The 19,116-nt window shown below is 47.8% G+C and overlaps 1 protein-coding gene across 2 annotated transcripts in view; it reads left to right on the forward strand.

The window, feature by feature from the left end:
* Positions 1 to 18,580, forward strand: part of UNC13C (unc-13 homolog C) — a 135,763-nt gene extending 117,183 nt beyond the window's left edge. For both annotated transcript variants that reach the window (XM_083475499.1, XM_083475500.1), the window contains 8 exons: positions 259 to 408; positions 1,016 to 1,139; positions 2,837 to 2,893; positions 3,383 to 3,463; positions 12,314 to 12,461; positions 15,227 to 15,319; positions 16,502 to 16,661; positions 16,754 to 18,580. In XM_083475499.1, coding sequence (XP_083331625.1) covers positions 259 to 408; positions 1,016 to 1,139; positions 2,837 to 2,893; positions 3,383 to 3,463; positions 12,314 to 12,461; positions 15,227 to 15,319; positions 16,502 to 16,661; positions 16,754 to 17,039 — 1,099 coding nt within the window. In that variant the 3' untranslated portion in view covers positions 17,040 to 18,580. The remainder of the gene's footprint in view (positions 1 to 258; positions 409 to 1,015; positions 1,140 to 2,836; positions 2,894 to 3,382; positions 3,464 to 12,313; positions 12,462 to 15,226; positions 15,320 to 16,501; positions 16,662 to 16,753) is intronic.
* Positions 18,581 to 19,116: the final 536 nt, after the last annotated feature.

The raw sequence follows: 19,116 nt of genomic DNA on the forward strand, positions 1-19,116 counted from the left end.
CCCATAGGGAAATTCGTCTTGCGAAGCAGCTCAAAAACCGCAAAACCCTTTCGTCTAGCGAGTTTTTCGTCTTGTGAGGCATTCGTCTTGCGGGGCACCACTTCACGGAATACAGTAACACACAAACATCCTGTCTCCGTCACTTCCCACTCTGTGGAGTCAAAACATACACCATCATGTGATAGACAAAAACCCCATGACTGCAATCACGGAGCAGGAATTCTAACACCCCATCCCCTCCTTTCTGGTCCCTTCCAGCTTCCAGCCTGTCATTGAGGAGTGTGTGCGGCAGATGAGCTTGGAGCTGAACCAGATGAAAGGAGACGGGACTGCGGCTGCCAACAAGAACAACAACACTGTGGATGCAGAGATTGTGCTGCGGCCCCTGATGGACTTCCTGGACAAAACGTAAGCAGGGCAGGTGCTGTGGGCTTTACTGCTGTGTCCAGACAGATGGTCTGGTCTGTGGCAAACAGCATTGGGCTCTGCAATGCACCAATACCCAGACCCTGGTGCCCTCTCTCAGCTCTCAAAGCAGCTCACATTCATTCATGTCTCAAGAACCTCCACAATGGTCCCACAAGGACCTATCCCCTATTCTCCCCCTAGAAGAGATCCATAGCCCGGACTTCATCCTCTTTTCAGCTCGGCTCCTTTGGGCGCTGCATTGTTCTGTGCCATGCTTTGTGTGCCAGGCACCCCATTGTGCAGCCAGGCCCATAATTGCAGCAGGTGCTGAACCCATGAAAACGGCCCCTCAATTCCCCCCGCCCCCTGCCATCTGTTCCTGTTGCTTCGTGGTTTTGCTTCTTCACGCAATCACTACCTGCCAGCGGTGCTGTGATGTACGTGGGCTTCTCCCTGGTGGGAGGGAAGGCTGGGGAAGCATTTAGAGTCTGGGCTTTTATCAGCAGTGTGCATTTTTCTTTGTATTCTAGTTGCATGGTTACATAGTTTTTGCTTTGTAAACTGCCTATATAGATGAAGATTTTGAGAGCGCTGGATTGTTTTGCAGCTTAAGCCTATCGGCAAAAATCTGCGAGAAAACCGTTCTGAAGCGTGTTTTGAAAGAGCTCTGGAAACTGGTCCTGAACCGGATAGAAAAACAGATTGTACTCCCACCACTGACAGACCAAACTGTGAGTCTCCCGTAAGCCTTGCAGAGAACCAGCACTTGGTCCGGGCTCCATTTTGTTATATAAACAAATACAGCCTTTTGGAAATGCACATTTTAAACTACTTTGCTTGTCTGCTTGTTGGCGGGAAGATGCTCAAAATGAAAGTCGTAAGGGGGCAGGGAACCACCCTCTAATGGGGGCACTGAAATCCTACAAGCCCACATTCGTAAGCTGCTGTTATGCTGTTTGGAATTATAAGGGAGGAGTTCAGCATAGAGCAATGGCAATCGTTTCATCAGCACAATGGCATATGAGCTTGCTAGACAGAACAATGCCCCTCCCCCTCCCGTCTTCTGCCTCCCCATGCTGTTCTGGGAGTTCTCCTGGCACACACCCCACAGCCAATTTGGGGGGATGTGTAGGGAGGGAAAAGCCTGTTGCACTAGTGGAAGTCCTTGCTTCTGCTGGCAGGACTCAATAGCTGAATCTGTCCCTAGGTCCCTGAAAAGAGGGCAGGATGGATGGATTTGGCCCTCTCAAGAGACACATGGACTTCCGTTTCCCTCAGACAAAGCCGGCATGAAAACGGCCTTCAGAGAGAGAGGGCCGTTTGTGAATTAAGCAGCCAGCAGCAGCAAACCAAGAGAGCTCTTGGCTTTGGAAAAGACAGCATGTCAGTGTGGAGTCTGCTTAGTGGGATGGAGTTCAATGGCTACGGGGTCCTGTCAGGGTCACCCGTGGTGGAGGTCGCCCAAGTGTTCAGTTGGGGGGGATGGTCTGCGGCTTCCTCCACAGCATGCAGTTGGCAGTGAGGACTGCGAGTCGGGAGTCTGCCTGCCACTTTCCTCGTCCAATTAGTGAAGATGGACTCCATCCTTTCACTGTTGACAGCTAATTGCTCCTTTGCCATGGCAACCACTTGACACACTTTAGAGGGCAACATGAGGGTGCTTGGAGGCCTCTGGTCCTTGAAACGGGGTCTCAACCCTCTCACTTTCATTTGCCTGGTAGCCATGGCTCATGGGAAGGACTTCCTTCTGCTCCCTTGAGCAAAGGGCAACTTTGAGACTGAGGGAGGAGGTTCACTCACTGCTTGGTGCCCGCAGCTTCTTCTGGCTGCCCAAACCAGCCACAGAGCCACAGGCAGCTGCAGCAGGGATGGCATTGAATCCAAAGTCCTTTTGCCTGCAGTGATGGGTCTTTTGATGATTGTGCTGAAGACGTCTTCCTTCCTTTTTCCCCAATGAATCTCAACACGCTCCTGAAAGCAGGCAGCCCCCAGGGATTGTCATCTTCCTCAGCTTGGCCACAGAAATCTTCCATTGCCTGGCTGGGCCTCCCCAGGTTGGGACCGCAGACTCTTGCAGACTCAGTTCCTCTTTGCTTCCCTTCCACTTCCAGCCCAGGCTAGAGAAGGCAGGCCACCCTTGCTCCTCTGCCTTTGAAAAGTCTAGAGCGGAACACACCTTGGCAGCTCCACTTGCCCACTGGGAGCGCTTGGTAGTCTAGCGCATCAACCTTGGCAAGCCCTCCCCTGCCCCCCACAGCCCCAGCCAGAGTGGCACCCAGGCCACGTGCCCTGAGTGAGAGGAGCCCCCTTGGCTGGCCCTCAGGGCAGTCCCACCATGGCAGTCTCACTTTCCCACCTCTTGCTGCTGCTGCTCCTCCTCCTCCTCCTCCTTCTTCTTCTTCTTCTATATCATTTATTCTCTCCACAGGGCCCTCCGATGATCCTCAGCGCAGCCAAAGACTTTGGCCAGTTGTCTAAACTAAAGGTAAGGGAAGTCTATGCAGCTTGAAGGAAAAGAGACACAACACCCTCTCCATGGCTGAGGCTTGTTCACATCACCTCCTCGCAGGCACTGGAGTATCCCTTTCCTGCCTTGGCAACTGTGCTGCTCTCAGGGCACAGTCATTCCCCACCCCACCCCCAGTAATAGGAGGACATTGTTGGCCTCTCCCCATGGAATGCAAAGGCTGGGGGCCAAGGATCCATCTATTCCCGCCAGACCTTATCACCTCTTCCTCCTCCTCCATGGAAGTGCCTAATCCCCTCTTCAAAGCCATCTTAGCAAACAGTCAGCTCTTCTCCGTAGCAGAGAAGCCCTAGCCAGAGACAAGGAACTTCCCTTTGTGTACCTTGTTGACTCCACAATGAGCAGCTGCAAAAGTGTCAGCCACCTTGTTTTACACAGGCGGAAAGGTATTTGACCATCTTTGGAAAGAGCAAACAGCAGTTACTCCATCTTTGTATTTTTTTCCAGGACCACGTCATCCGAGAAGAAACCAAAAGCCTGACACTGAGGCAGTGCGCAATAATGGATGTGGTGCTGGCAACAATTAAGGTATGACTTAATCAGTTGGACACTGGCATAAGAAAAGGGACACAAGCATGTCCTGTGGAGTTGCTGGGCTGGAGTCTTCTTTCTGCACAAGGGACAGGTGACCTTAGGCACAACAAAGAAAGTGGTTGCAGTTGAAGGATGAAGAGCCTAACCCTTATCTCCAATCAGTTCAGCCCCACGGATGGCTGGGAGACAGCTCTTGCCTAAGTAGCAAACCCAGAGAGCCAGTTTTTCTGTTAATTTTAGAAATTTCCACACCGAAACGGTAACATCTAGATTAACAACAAGAAATTTGTGAAAAATAAAAACAAATGCATATTTGAATTCCTTAAAGTGGCAGCAGTGGCGTAGCGTGGATTGTCAGCACCCGGGGCAAGGCAAGTAATTTGTGCCCCCTAACCCGTGGATTTGCGCCCCTAACCCTAACCCCCAGATGTTGCGCCCGGTGCGGCCGGCCCCCCCTGCACCCCCCACGCTACGCCACTGAGTGGCAGCTAGAGGAGTGTAAAATCAAGTAGGTCAGTTTAAAAGCACAGTAACTGCAGCAGGAGGTTGGAAACTGAAAGCAGGGGTGGCGAGGGGAGTCTTTGCTGTCCTCCAAACTCAGGCAAGAGGCTATCCACTCAAACCTCTTTCAGGAAGTGCACTACACAGCTCAGGTGCAGCCACAAAGCAAGTCACCCTCAAGTCCTGAAATAAGCTGTAAGCCAGTGCAAGTAGGAACAAGTTAACACCCCCGTCTGTCCTGAAAAGTGGGCACAAACCAGCTGGCGCTGCCAAGCACCTTTCACAGGCAGCCCCGTGGAGTGGGCTTTGTGGCCATCTGATCTGAGTGTGAGTGACAGTGGCCAGATCTGCAGGACAGACTCGGATGGGGGGTAGGGGAGAGAAGTGTCCCACTAGTAAGTCCTGTTTCCTCCCTCTCTCCATCAGCTGCTCTGCCGCATTTCTCATCCTTTGGCTAATTAGCTGCCACTGCCACATAACTGGCTCTCGCTCAAAGATCATGATGAACTACTCTCTTCGCTGGGCCCCATTTGGGAGTGGTGCCAACTTCCCTGCCAGGTGTCGAGAAGCTCAGCTGGATGCATTAATCTTTGCCACCATGGCTCCAGCAGAATTAATCCAGAGTGGTCGTGGTGGGATCAGAGCGGCAAGGCCAGAATCATAGGAGTGGAGGATCTGATTTCCGCATTTTAAACAAGTGGATCTCCAGCTGACCTGAAACATTTTGGACCAGAATCTGGAGCCTTGCATGTTCATTGCAGTCTTGGGGGTGGCACTCCAGTTGCAGGAGGGAAGAGGTTTTTTTATTGGGGAAGCCAGGAAGCAAGTGTCCCTGGGGGTGAGGAGGGGTAATATTTTGCATCATTTCCTGTTTTAAAGGACTGCCTTGTTCTCAAAATCTGTGGCTACGGGGGAACCACCAGATATGCTACTAGAGGAAATCATCTTTTCCAAATCCCTGCTTAAATTAGATCTGTAGGGTCTGATGCCTCTAAAAGGGACAGCAAAGCCAACAGGTTAAAGATGTGCAAAAGTGCATACAAGGCTCCTCCCAGCTCTTTCCTGCAACAAACTGCTGAATTGGAGCAACTGGGGCCACATGAGTAACCAAGATGGTGCCCTCCGGCTGGAGTTGGAGTCCATCTCCTAGAAGCCCCAGCAGCCAGCATGGCCAGTGGTGAAGAAATGTGGGGGTTAGAGTCCAACAGCAACTGCTGGATGGTCCCAGGTTGGGCTGCTCCTGATTTGTGATGGAGAAACGAGTCCCCAGGTTGGCGGCGGCTTCTTCTTCTTCTTCTTCTTCTTCTTCTTCTTCTTCCCCTTTTCTCTCAAGGGGACAATTCAGACATGGGGCATGCACCATGCCAAGGGTATTGGGTTCCCAAATTCCCCCTTGAGCTGCTGCTCCCTTAACTTACCATTTGGCTGTAACATCACAATACAAAATACTGCACTATGGAACACAATGCCCTGCAAAGCCATGACTTGCAAAAAGATAGAACAGTGGATTGATTGCAGGCTACTTGGAAATTAACATTCCAATTACATTGTTTTATTTAAAATATTTATATCCCAGACTTCATCAAAAATCGATTCCATGGATATGAAGGCAGAGATGGGAATCAAGCCCACATTTTAACAAAGTTGTCTTGAGGGAAATCCCCCTTTGATCTTCAGTAATATGTCAGCTTAGTTAAGAAAGGGATTGTCAATACATACTTCTCCCCATACATTATACATTGAGAGTTTCAGGATTTCTGTTTGGCAGCTAAGGCAGTTTTAGCTGCAGACAGTAAACAAATGACCGGTTCTAAAATCTCCTAAAAAAGCAACATGATTTAAGTAAGCCCAAAGTACTATTTTGAGTTTTAAAAGAATATCATACTCTGCTATTTCTTTGATCTTTTCAAGAATCTGACTTCAAAAGAGCACAATAGAAGATCGTGATCAAAAAGTAGGAGCCATTTTTTAATTAGTTTACTGTGAAGCTGAGAATACAGCTATTATATTCGAAGACTAAAATTGTCTCAAACGGGGGGGGGGGGTAGCGGAGCCTTTTTGGCCCTGTGAGCTGAGTTTGACAGATGAGTGGGACAGCCCGCCTGTTGATCATATGATGTGGTTATGACATCACAAGATAGGCAGGTGGGTTGAACTACAGTTCAAGGGATGCGCCAGCCTTAGCTCCCTGCTTCCAGAAGTGGAAAGGGGAGCAACAGGGAGGCCTCAAAGAGAAGAGCTGGGAGGGAGAAGTGGCTTCCATTGAAGGGAAAGCTATTCCTCCTCCTTGAGCAAGGTGCGTTCCTCCTCCTGCCCATCAGCCAATGAATGAGCGTGCACCTTGCTCCAGCACTCCACATTGTTCCTTTGAAGCCCCGCCCTTGCCTGCCGCACACATGACATCATGTATGACATCAGCTGGAGGCCAGCTTCTTATTATGATCTTTAACATAGAGATTTCCACCCCCAGCTCAGGATGCCTAAAATATTTGTTCCAATGTGGGATGAAAAGGGCCATTGCACTGTTCCACACTCGTACCTTGGAGCCCTGTTGGTTTGCCCACTTCTGCGGCAAAGGAACTTGTGCCCAGGGATTTATCTCAGTGCTCTTTCTGCCACTCAGCACCTTCAAGGCATAAATTTGACTGTTTTTTAGATTGTGATCACAGTAGGAGGAAGCAATGCTTCTGAACACCAGTTGCTGGGCTCTTGCACTCGAATCCTACATGAGGGTTTCCCAAAAGCGTCTGCTTGGCCAGTGTGAGAGCATGATGGACTAGTTGAGTCACTGGCCTCATCCTGCAGGCTTTTCTACGTTCTTATCGCACCCCTGCTGTAAAGCTCTTGTTGTGGAGAAATACACCTTTAGGTGTGAACATGTTCAGATGCTATCAGCTCCCTCAAAACAATCAATCAAGGATGATGAATTTCAAAGCTCCCTCCGGCCACCCTTCCATTTCTGAGCCGCTCTTCTATCTAGAAAGATGTGTCTAATTGTACACTTTTAATTTATAATTGCTTGCTAATTAACTCTCCCTCCCAGCAATTTAAATCTTATTGGCCACCGTCCAGAAGCAATCAAGCAGCTGGGCGTGCCGTTGACATCGCTGCAAAGGCAGCTGGCAGCGCTGAAGAAGCAAGGCACCATTTAAACTGAAAAGCAACTTGTGTCTTCAGCGGTGGTGAACACGGCAAAGAAATGTCCTGCTTGAGCATCTGTCCATCCGTCCCCCATCCATGGAATACGCAACACCCAAGGCCTCACGCTAAACAACACAACACACAAGAGAAAAGGGAGGAAAGGGGGCATAGCTGTCAAGTGTCCCTTATTTGAAGGGACAGTCCCTTATTCCAGCGCCATGTCCTGCTGCTGTCCCTTATTGATGGATGTCCCTTAAATGTCCCTTAAATGATATCCCTTAAATTTCAAAGGAAGCAGCTCCTCTCCCTCCCTCCCTCCCTGCCGGCCAGGGAGGAGGGAGGCTCCAACTGTGTTGCTTGCCTGTGTTGCTCACCCAATAAGAAGTCTAAGAATGACCGGGGGGTGGAGCTTGCATGCCTTGTGTGTGGCTAGTTAAAGCAAGCTGAGGGGTTTTTTGAATGCTGGACGCCATTTTGTTGCACGTGCTGCTGCAAACTTTGCAGTGCAAAGCCAGGCCGGGGAGCCATCTTAAGTTGAGGCTGCATAGGCCTTGTGGTGCATGTGATTCAGATTCTATTCAGTGGAACCTCTGGTTACAAAGTTGGTTGGACAGTGTTCTCAAAGCTACCCAGCATGAGTTTGACCAGACTGCAGGAGGACAGGAAGTCTGGAGTGCCTGGAACAGGTGAGGCTGCAGGTCCCTTATTTTGGCTGCTGGTCCCTTATTTTCAAGGCTGCTGGTCCCTTATTTTCAAATCTGTAAGTTGACAGCTATGAAAGGGGGGGAGCAATCTCAGCTGCCAGTACTTAATTGGTTGCTCTTACAATGACCAGCTGGCAGGGGAAGCACTCAAGGACAGGAGGCAAAGCTGATGGAAAGAGCTTTCTGCTCCTCATCTCTCCCACTGAGGCAGCCTGATGGAATGGCTAACAATTTTACACCGATGTTTCAGATTCTTTCAAGTGACACGGACATGAGTCCCAAACCCTCGGATGGCTTAATCAGGCTTTTGAAGACCGTCTCCCTTGAATGAAAACTTCGAGCTCTTGCCATGGGCAGCTGCCTCCATTCTTTTCAGATTTCTGCTTTCCCCTCATTCTCTCTGATGAATATAAGCACACACACACACAAACACAAACACACAAAACTTAGGGAGTCTGACTCTTAATATTTGGCTCCAGATTGTGTTCAGCAGTAACTAAAGTTGTTGTAGCAAAGAGCAGGAACAGCCTCTGTGAGCCTCAGGGGTCCCATTCCAGCTCCTTATCCTGCATCCCTAAATACATGAAACAGAAAAGCCAAGAGAAAATAAAAATTTGGAAAGCAGTGAGAAGGAACACAGAGAATAGGAACAATGTGCTAACCCTGGATTTTTATGGGAGACAGAGACATGCAAAGTGATAGGAAATGTCGCAAGGTTAAAAGCCAGTTTGCAGGCTCCTCCTCAGGGCAAAGGGCTGGGCAGGGGAAGGCAGCAGGTGGGGAGGTGGGTGTTTATGCCTTTAGGTTGTTCATTTCTGGCCCGAATGCAGGCAGGAAGCTATCCTTGAACACCCTGAGTGAGTTTTGAGGGCTGATCTGCTCAAATAAAAGCATGGTAGGGGCATAACCATGCAGCGTACAAATTACTGTATTTTTTTGCTCTATAAGACTCACTTTTTCCCTCCTAAAAAGTAAGGGGAAATGTATGTGCATCTTATGGAGCGAATGCAGGCTGCGCAGCTATCCTAGAAGCCAGAACAGCAAGAGGGATCACTGCTTTTGCTGTGCAGCGATCCCTCTTGCTGTTCTGGCTTCTGGGATTCAGATTTTTTTTTTCTTGTTTCCCTCCTCCAAAAACTAGGTGCGTCTTATGGTCTGGTGCATCTTATAGAGTGAAAAATACGGTAGGCCTCTGTTTTAGGAGTGACTCCTCTGCCTCAGAAGATGACAATCTCCTGATGTCGCCACTGAGGGATTTGAAACTCATGCTTGGCCCTCCCCCCGAGACAGCCTCCTTCCAGAGCGGTCCTGAAGTGCTGCAGAGGCCTCTGTCGGCTGCACATTGCTCCCCAAGATTGCCTCTGGATCCGGCACAAGCTAAGGTTGATGCCTTATGGGCATGCAGAATGCAGCAGATAGACTGGTGACTGGGAGCAGCCACCAAGACCACATAACACCGGTCTTGAAAGACCTACATTGGCTCCCAGTACATTTCTGAGCACAATTCCAATTGTTGGTGCTGACCTTTAAAGCCTTCAACAGACTCAGTCCAGTACACCTGAAGGAGCGTCTCCACCCCCATCATTCAGAGGTCCAACTCTGAGGGCCTTCTGGCGGTTCCCTCACTGCGAGAAGTGAGGTCACAGGGAACCAGGCAGAGGGCCTTCTCAGTAGTGATGCCCGCCCTGTGGAACACCCTCCCATTACATGTCAAGGAAATAAACAACTATCTGACGTTTAGAAGACATCTGAAGGCAGCCCTGTTTAGGGAAGCTTTTAATGCTTAATAGTCTATTGTATTTTAATATTCTGTTGGAAACCACCCAGAGTGGTTGGGGAAACCCAGCCAGACGGGTGGGGTATAAATAAATTATTATTATTATTATTATTATTATTATTATTATTATTATTATTATTCTGCCTCTTCCCCCAAGGGACAAATTATTCTACGGTGAGGGCGGGGGAAGAGCACAAATCACTCCATTACTTTGCCTGTTCCTTCATTTGCACCGGCGGCCAGGAGGTTAAGAGCTAAATTCATGGCTCAACTCCGAATGTTCCTTCCTTCTTGTTGTGGCTTATAGCTAAACAAATAAAATGCTCCAGTAGTAGATAGGTAGCCGTGTTGGTCTGCCATAGTCAAAATAAAAAAAATTCCTTCCAGTAGCACCTTAAAGACCAACTAAGTTAGTTCTTGGTATGAGCTTTCGTGTGCATGCACACGAAAGCTCATACCAAGAACTAACTTAGTTGGTCTTTAAGGTGCTACTGGAAGGAATTTTTTTTAAATAAAATGCTGACCTACCTGCCACAAATCACTCTGGGAAAACAAAAAGAAGCAAAGGAGCATCAGCGCACCATTTTCGAGCTGGAATGTGGGACAGTCATGTCCCCTGTGTAATAAAATTAGACCCAAATGAGAGGGGAGCTGAGTATTCAGCATGACTCCCATCCTCCTCTGACCCCATGGGCTTCTTTGGCAGGAAGGGGGGATATCGGTTGAAAAAATAATCCACACAAGGCAATAGGAGATGGTTTTTTAAAGTGGCGTTGCCTCCCCATTCTGTGAGAATTAAAGAACAGAATGGAGAGAGAAATTCTTGAAGAATGGAAATATTTTGTGGAATATTTGAAAAAAAACAACGTTATGGTTATCTTAAAATGTATGCAGGATTTGAAGTATAGCTGCAGGTGAGAATTGCAGTTTAAATATTTTATAATTAACATACATAATGGGTAAAATATAAGTAATATAGCAGCTTTATAAGGTAAGAAAAGAACACAATGGAAGGGACGTCAACAGATAGGACAGATTTATTCTGATGGTTGCTTAAAATAATTTGTAAAATTAATGTAAAATTAATGTAAAATTTGAAAAGTTAATAAGTTAATAAGAAATGTTATAAGGTGGCATTGCCTCTACAATAATGGTTGGAGAGCCCTGCTAGATGAGTCCAACTTCCTCATTGCCCCATAGCGGTGGGTCCATCAGATGCTCTGAAGGGCAGCCCACAAGCAGAGCCCAAGAGCAGCCCCACTGCACCCCACAGCAGCAACTTGTACTCAGGCTTCCATGCAGCCGCCTCTGATTTGGCAGGTAGGTAGGTAACGCCAACATGACTTGCAGCCATCACGCTCCTCACTTTCAAAGCCAACATTTCCCAGGCAGCCTTGGGGAGAAATCCTCCTCCCCAACAGAAACACAACCCCAAAACTCGGAGGTTTTTGGTCCTGGCAGCTCAAAGTGCTGATCCAGGCATACAAAGCCCTACACAGCTTGAGTACATAAAGGGTGAGACGATAGATCCTTCAGGGATCTTTGGCTAACCAAGAAGCTCAGAGGCCAGGTGACCTCCTGGATCTGGTGTCCGCAGTGTCCCGGCCCTCCTCTACTCCCTCCTCTATTCTCTGTGCTTCTGTTTTTTTTGGGGGGGGGGTTCAAAAAAAAGTATTGATTTTCACACTTATCACTTAAAAAAGAAAAACAAGAAAAAAGAAAAACATTACAATACACAAAAAACAAAGAAAAACACATAAAAATGAATTTTAACTTCCAAATCCTAGTTTCATTACATTGATAACTGACTTCCTCGAATCCCTCTAACTGAATTTCACCATATCACCTATTTAGCAATTCTCCAAATTCATATTTCTAATAATATTAACTTCTTTCATTTACTAACTTCTCATTTATTAATATTCTAATCCCTAATATTTATTAATAACATATTCATAATCTACCCCATAGCCTAATTACTATTTCCAATAAATTTCTCTTTATCTTATATTACAATATTTAGCCAAATATTCTTTAAAATTCTTTAAATATTCTTCCAATCCTCTTGTGTCTCCTCTTCTTTCTGGTTGTGGATTCTTCCAGTCAGGTCAGCCAGCTCCAAAAATTCCATCATCTTCATCTGCCATTCTTCTATTGTTGGTATCTCTTGCAATTTCCAATTTTTGGTTAATAAAAGTCTTGCTGCTGTAGTGGCATACAAAAACAGTCTAACATCTTTTGGGGGCAATTCCAATCCGATTATTACAAATAGAAAGGCTTCTGGTTTTTTAATAAATGTATTTTTCAACATTTTTTTCCAACTCATTATATATCTTTTCCCAGAAGTCTTTTACTTTAGGACACATCCACCACATATGATAGAAAGTACCTTCTTTTTCTTTACATTTCCAACATAAATTATCATTTGTATGATACATCTTTGTTAATTTCACCTGGGTTAAGTACCGTCTATACATCATTTTCATAATATTTTCTTTTAATACAGTACATGCAGTAAACTTAACCTCTTTCTTCCACAGCCTTTCCCAATCTTCCAACATTATATTGTGTCCAACATCTCTTGCCCAATCAATCATCACAGATTTAACTTGTTTGTCCTTTGTATGCCATTCTAACAACAAATTATACATTTTGGAGAGATTTTTAACATTAGTGTCTAACAATTCCGTTTCCAATTTGGATCTGTGCTTCTGTTTTTAGCAATACTTCCATGCCGGAGGAAATGGGCTGAAAAAGAATTACCTGGAGAAGAGTCCCGAGATGCAGTCCCTCAAGTACGCCCTCAACCTTTACACCCAGACGACAGACGTCCTGATCAAGAAGTTCATTGACACCCAGACCTCACAAAGTAAGTGAGCAGCAACTGACAAAGGCTTGGCCTGAATGGATACTCATGGCAGCAGCACAATGGCAGCCAAAGGAAGCACAGAAAGAATAACTTTCTGGCCTGGGAAAATGGCATGTGGCCACTACTGGCCACCTTCAAGGCCAGCTTTTGCTGAGAATGGCAATTCCTTCCTGGAAGGGAGAGAGTCTGTGTGGTTTCTTCAAGCACTCCCCTCAAGCCAAGTTCCCCCTCCCCTCAAGCAAGTTCCTTCAGAGATCACCATTTGCTGTGACTTGAGATTACTGGATTTAGGGATGGATCAGGGGAGTTATCTAGGGGGGCTGAAGCATCCCCAAATTTTCAAGGATGGGGCTGGGCCCCAGTGGCGTAGCGTGGGGGGTGCAGGGGGGCGGGCCGCACCGGGCGCAACATCTGGGGGTTAGGGCTAGGGGCGCAAATCCACGGGTTAGGGGGCGCAAATTACTTACCTTGCCCCGGGTGCTGACAACCCACGCTACGCCACTGCTGGGCCCCCTCAATATTCTGTGTTCTTCCCGCTTCATACCAGGAGACATTCCCTTTTGCCTTCTCATTTGCTGGTTCTGTTATGCCAATTAAAAACCAACTGGGCATGGGCACAGATAGCTGAACCTGTACCATGTCTTTTTTATTTTTAAAAAAGTGGTTTAAAAAACATAAATAAAAAAATAAAAAACCTGTTTGTTCTTTTTTTTAAACTGCCCAAGAAGTGCACAAAGTTACATAGGCAGTTTGAATTTTGCTTGTGTGGTTTTCTGGTTTTGTGCAAATCTGAGGAAGCATATCTATACCTAAAGGCATGCTTCTGACTAGCTTTTACTAGTAAGAAAAGGAAGCAATTGTAAATTCTCAGTACTTTTTCAAAAGGCTGTCCAAGAGATCTGATAAAGAAATTTTAAATATGGTTTCCTTTTGCAGTTTTCTGATTTTATGCAAATTGGAGGGATTTAAAAAAGGGTGTGTGTGGGTGTGTGTGTGTGTGGTGCCATTCAATTGTGCAATTCACTGCATGGTAAGTGACTTTTGCTTTGAGAGATGAAATGGGCTCATGCACTTGCTCTGCCGACCAAAGACACAAATCCCTTTCCTTCGCGTGTTGAAGGATGAGGGAAGCCATCAATATGGCTGCTGTAGACATGATAAGGAATTAAAAAGCCACAACAGATGTCAAATATGTGTCAGTTTAGCCACCAGAGTCTTTGGCCCTGAAATCCTTGCATTTCCCTCCCCACCCCCATACACACACACATGCAAATCTGACATTGGGGTCGTTCTCCACCCCACTCTGAGAAGGAGAATAAGCATCTGGTTTTATCAGCCGGAGCTTCTCTGTCTCGCCCCAGGAATGGGCGCTGCAGCTGAAATGTTTCCCTGACATGTTGTTTTGCATCCAATTTTGAGCCCAGCCCCCCCCCCCCGCACACATTGTCTCCGTTAACAAATAGGGTCTGGACAGTGATGAATGAGTTTCGAACAGGCTCCCTTTCCACAGATGGAGCAATCAGCTGGAAGCATTTTACTTTTCTGCGTTAACTGAGAAGTGGGGAGGGTTGCCACCGATGGCGGGAGAGCAGCCGGCTTAGCTTCAGAACACTGGAGCTCAAATGCCAACCCAGCCATGGGCAGGGGGTGCATCTGCCCCCCCCCCAAATCCCCACAAGAGGTCATTGGCTCCATCCGCCTCACCTGTGGGAAACAGTGGACAGCCTCACTGGGTTGTTGTGAGGATAAAGGGGAAATCATTACACACCCCATACCTCCGGGACCCTGGGGGACATGCAATGGCGCACCTTGCCCTTCAAAGGATGTTCTGGCTAGGGCTGGGGCTGCTGCTGCTGGGTCCTCCCACTCTCCAGTCAAGGTTGGGCAGGGAAAGGTGTCGTTGATCTCGCTCAGATGGTTTAGCCATTGCCCCATCACTGCAGTAGCCCTTCTCTCGTTGCATCCCCAGGGAGGCTCTGCTCATTTGCCTCTTTGGACATTTGGGCAGCTCAGATAGCTTGTGACCACCATTTGGTTGCAGAGAGTGGTCTGGGGCCCTTTTGGTTCCCTTTGGTGAGGCTCAGGCCGGAATCTGTGGGTGGCAAGTAAGAACACACCCTCAGCCCAGACCCTACACAACACACACATCCATGGATTGCACTGACATTCAGGCAGGATTCCTCCTCTCGTCATCACACTCACACCTTCCTCCTTCCCACTGCAGGGGGTGCCAGCATACTGTTGTTGTAGAACTGGGCCCCACAGCCAGTGGGGTAAAAATCCTGTCTCTGGTTATTTCAGCCAATGGACTTGATTCCTGTGCACAGATCCCCAAACTCTGCATCAGAACAGAACAAAGAAGCGTTCCTTCTGGGTATAGTTTCAATAGACATCCCCATCGACAAGAAAAAAAAAGTGTTTTTGTATGCCACAGCTGCTGCCAGAATATTAATAGCGAAAAATTGGAAAGGGGAAAACATACCCTCGATAACTGAATGGCAAAATAAGCTTTGTGAATTTACTGAGCTGGCAAAAATGACAGCAGCCTTAAGATAACAATCAAATCAAACTTTAAGTGAAGAATGGCAATGTGTAGAAGAATGTATGAAACAAAGGAGCCATTCTGGGTGCCCACAAAACATCCCACACCCGGAGCAAAACAGAGCACCTGCCTCGCCAACGTGTGGGCAGGTTCTCCCATGCGCAGGGACTTCTTCCCTTGGCCCCTTTGGCACTTAATCAGAGCTTGTTTCCTTCTGCTGCAGGTCAGGTGAGCAACAACACAGTGGGGGAGATCCATCTCCAAGTGGACCTCACAACAAACCCGGGAACCGGAGAGCATAAAGTCACCGTCAAAGGTGGGTGTCAAAATATGCTGCCTTTGCATGAAGGTGACAGCATCCTCTCCAAGCCGGATGGCAGGCGATTCCTCCTTGCCAGGTTGTGCCTTTGGAGCTGCTCTGCCTTGGGGATCTGAAGTGATCCACTCAGAGGATGGCAAAGGCAGGCCGGCTCTGGAAAGCACTTGTCCTGAGCTAACCTCCATAGAAATGATAGGGAGCTGATGATAGGGGTCAGCAGGTTTCTCCCACAAGCAACACAAAGGCAAGGCTTTTTGGAGCCAGAGGTGTTTTCTCCTTCCCTCCAAAGGAGCCCAGACTGACCTCTTTAGGTTTCATAACCAAATTTTGCATGGTGGTTCCTGATATCAAGGAGCAGGTTTTTACCTATGTTTGGAATCAGTCCTCTTGAATCAAGAGCCTTTCAAAATTGCATGAGGTACTGCTAGCACAAGACTGCTAGTAAAAGATAAAGCAACAATAAAGGTAAAGGTAAAGGGACCCCTGACCATTAGGTCCAGTCGTGACCGACTCTGGGGTTGCGGCGCTCATCTCGCTTTATCGGCCGAGGGAGCCAGCATACAGCTTCCGAGTCATGTGGCCAGCATGACTACGCCGCTTCTGGCGAACCAGAGCAGCGCACGGAAACGCTGTTTACCTTCCTGCCAGAGTGGTACCTATTTATCTACTTGCACTTTGACGTGCTTTTGAACTGCTAGGTTGGCAGGAGCAGGGACCGAGCAAGGGGAGCTCACCCCGTCGCAGGGATTCAAACCACCGACCTTCTGATCGGCAAGTCCTAGGCTCTGTGGTTTAACCCACAGCGCCACCCGCGTCCCTAAAATAAAGCACCCCAAACCTGCAAATGGCTATATGTTTTTTAAAAAAATATTAAAACACAGAGATGTCTTGTAATTGTCAGCTATAAAACAGCAAAATATCAGCCTAGGTGAGCAAGAACATCTTCACCTGATATCTGAATGTAAGAAGCAAATGTGACTCCAGGGAGAGGGCCTTGTGGAGGGGAGGCCCTCACCGGGAAGACCCTGTCTCTTGACCATCCCCATGTGGAGCAATGGTCAAGGAAGAGCTGTATTTCCTCAAGTGTGTGTGTCTGTGTGTGTGTGTGTGTGTGTGTGTGTGTGTGTGTGTGTTTTAGAGCTCCACTTGACTCTCCATGTGTCTGGTTGATGTTTTCAGTTGTCGCCATTAATAACCTCAACTGGCAAACCAGTGCTATGTTCCGGCCCTTTGTGGAGGTTTGCATCTTGGGGCCCAGCCTCAGCGACAAGAAACGGAAGCACGGGACGAAGACAAAGAGCAACACCTGGTCTCCCAAATACAACGAGACGTTCCAGTTGTAAGTGACCCTTCTCGGCTCTCTCTGTGGCTGGTGGCAGCGGTGGCAGGGGCGGTGTTGTAAATCCCTGTGTGTGTCCCGTCTCTCTCTAGCCTCCTGAGCAGCGAAGAAAGGCCCGGGGCCTATGAGCTTCACCTCTCTGTGAAGGATTACTGCTTTGCCAGGGAGGACCGGGTCATCGGCATGGCTGTCATACAGCTGCGGAGCCTGGCAGAGAAGGGCAGCTGTGCCGCCTGGCACCCGCTGCTGAGGAACATCTGCATGGACGAGACCGGGCTGACGATCCTGCGGATCCTTTCCCAGAGGACCAATGATGATGTCGCAAAAGAATTTGTCCGGCTCAAATCGGAAACACGGTCCGTCGAAGAAACAGCCTGAAAGCTCCTCGCGAGTAAATGCAAAATGTCTGCGCCAAGACCCTTGACCCAGTGTTACCGACATCCGAATCATGCATGTGTGTGCAACTCTGTGGGAATGTTTAACTAACTCTGTTTCCGTGTTTGCCAGAACATAAAAGTACTATATTTGCCAGGTTATGTCCAAGAGCTGTCGACCTTTTCTACATGTTTGGGTCTTTGGGGGAAAATAAGTAATTGTTTCAATGAAGTGCCAAAACTGCAATGAAAAGCAAACGCTTAATGGCATCCTTTGAAACGTTGATTTTGTCTCATCCCAGTCTCTCCTCTCGTATGCATTTCCCCCGATAACATGTTAGACTTTTGGGTTGAGTCATCTGTTAGCTGTCTCTGTTCAACTACCATGTGGCCTCTCCAGCGTCATCTTAACCAAGTCCTTCCCCCCCCCCCCCACGTTTGGGCTAATTTCCAGCTTCCATTTTATGCAAACTCCGTTTTCAGCCTCACTTCCCAAGATCTTTTTCTATCATAACTTACAGATGCAGTTACTTCAAGAAAGGGTTTGTAATTTTATAATTGCTGATAACAAAAGAAATGATTTTTTGCATACAGACTTTAAAAAACAAAAAGTGGAAATGTTTTATGCTGACCTTTTTTTCCAACCTTTCATATTTATCACTGTGAAGAAATGCTGTCCAAGCAACATCCACGAGAAGCTTAACTCCGTTTGTTACTGATGTTTGATAACTTGAGATAACTTTGTTCTCTCAAACTGCCATGGCAACATCATCTTTGTAATGCAAGGGTAGTCCCATCGCCCCAGTCTGGTGATTTGCCCCTGACACAGGCAGGGGCCCCATGGGACCCCTGGAAATGCACGCTCCCCCCGGCTCACTTCCATGGGGTGGGGTGTTCCATGGGAGCAGGTGGGCCCTTGCCCCCTCCTTCTCCCTTGAAGTGGAAGGGAAGGACCCTCAGGGCTTGCTTCAGGAAGAGGAGAAGGTGGGAGAGGAGGCATGGAGGGGGCTCTCAAGTCAGTGAGGGGGTGTGGGGTGCTGGCAAGAGAGGCAGGCCCTTGTCTTCTGTGGCTCAGGGCTCCTGGGATGTGCTCCATTAGCGGTGGGTGAAGGGCTGCTTCCTAGTAGCCCACACAGGAGCCATTCCCCGTGGGTGGTGTTCGATGCAGCGTGTGTGTGTGTGTGTGTGTGTGTGTGTGTGTGTGTGTGTGCATGCGTGAGAGAGCTTTACAGAGTTTTGTTGTGTGAAATGCTGCCGGACTATACAGGGTTAACGAGATGGAAGATGCTGCTCCGTGGTTTCCATCTAGAGATCCTTCATGAGAAGCAATTTTGCTGTTAACATTTTTCACTCTGACCATTACAGATGTTCTTTTACATACTTAGCTGAAGTCGCAGTTAAGTGCTTTTCTTCTTATTTTTATTTTCATAGAAGTTCAAAGGTTTCTACTTATGCAACATGACTATGTCCTGCACTGAGGCAAAAATCCATGTGCTGTAAATATATTTCGTGAGAAATTGTACAATAAAGCAAGAAGAAACTGCTCTCCGCTTGCCTCCTTGCCCTGATTTTCGCCATCTGCAGAGACATTGTTCCATCAGGAAGGTGATTTGGATGAAAGTGTGTGTGTGTGTGTGTGTGAGAGAGAGAGAGAGAGAGAGAGAGAGAGAGAGAGAGAGAGAGAGAGAGAGAGAGAGAGACAGACAGGCAGGCAGGCAGGCAGGCAGACAGGCAGACAGGCAGACAGACAGACAGATTTCAGCTGCCTTCTATCACAGCAGGACTCAAAGGAAGGGCAGTCACTGGTGGACATGGGCAAGATTGACACAGAGCTTCGAATTTTGCCCTGGCATAGCTAGGCAACACACTACCCAGAACAACACCCACATCCCAGTCTGAAGTATTCCTTTGGGCAGATCCAAGGATTATACCCAAGGCTGGATGGTACAGTCCAAAGCCAGTCTCAAGCCTTGCCCAAACTGGGAAAGCCTTTCTATAAAAAATGATGCTTTGATGTCTGAGAGCCAGTGTGGTATAGTGGTTAAGAGCGATAGACTCATAATCTGGTGAACCGGGTTCGC

The sequence above is a fragment of the Podarcis liolepis genome, assembly GCF_965112155.1.
Source record: "Podarcis liolepis genome assembly, chromosome: 14".
Taxonomy (NCBI): domain Eukaryota; kingdom Metazoa; phylum Chordata; class Lepidosauria; order Squamata; family Lacertidae; genus Podarcis; species Podarcis liolepis.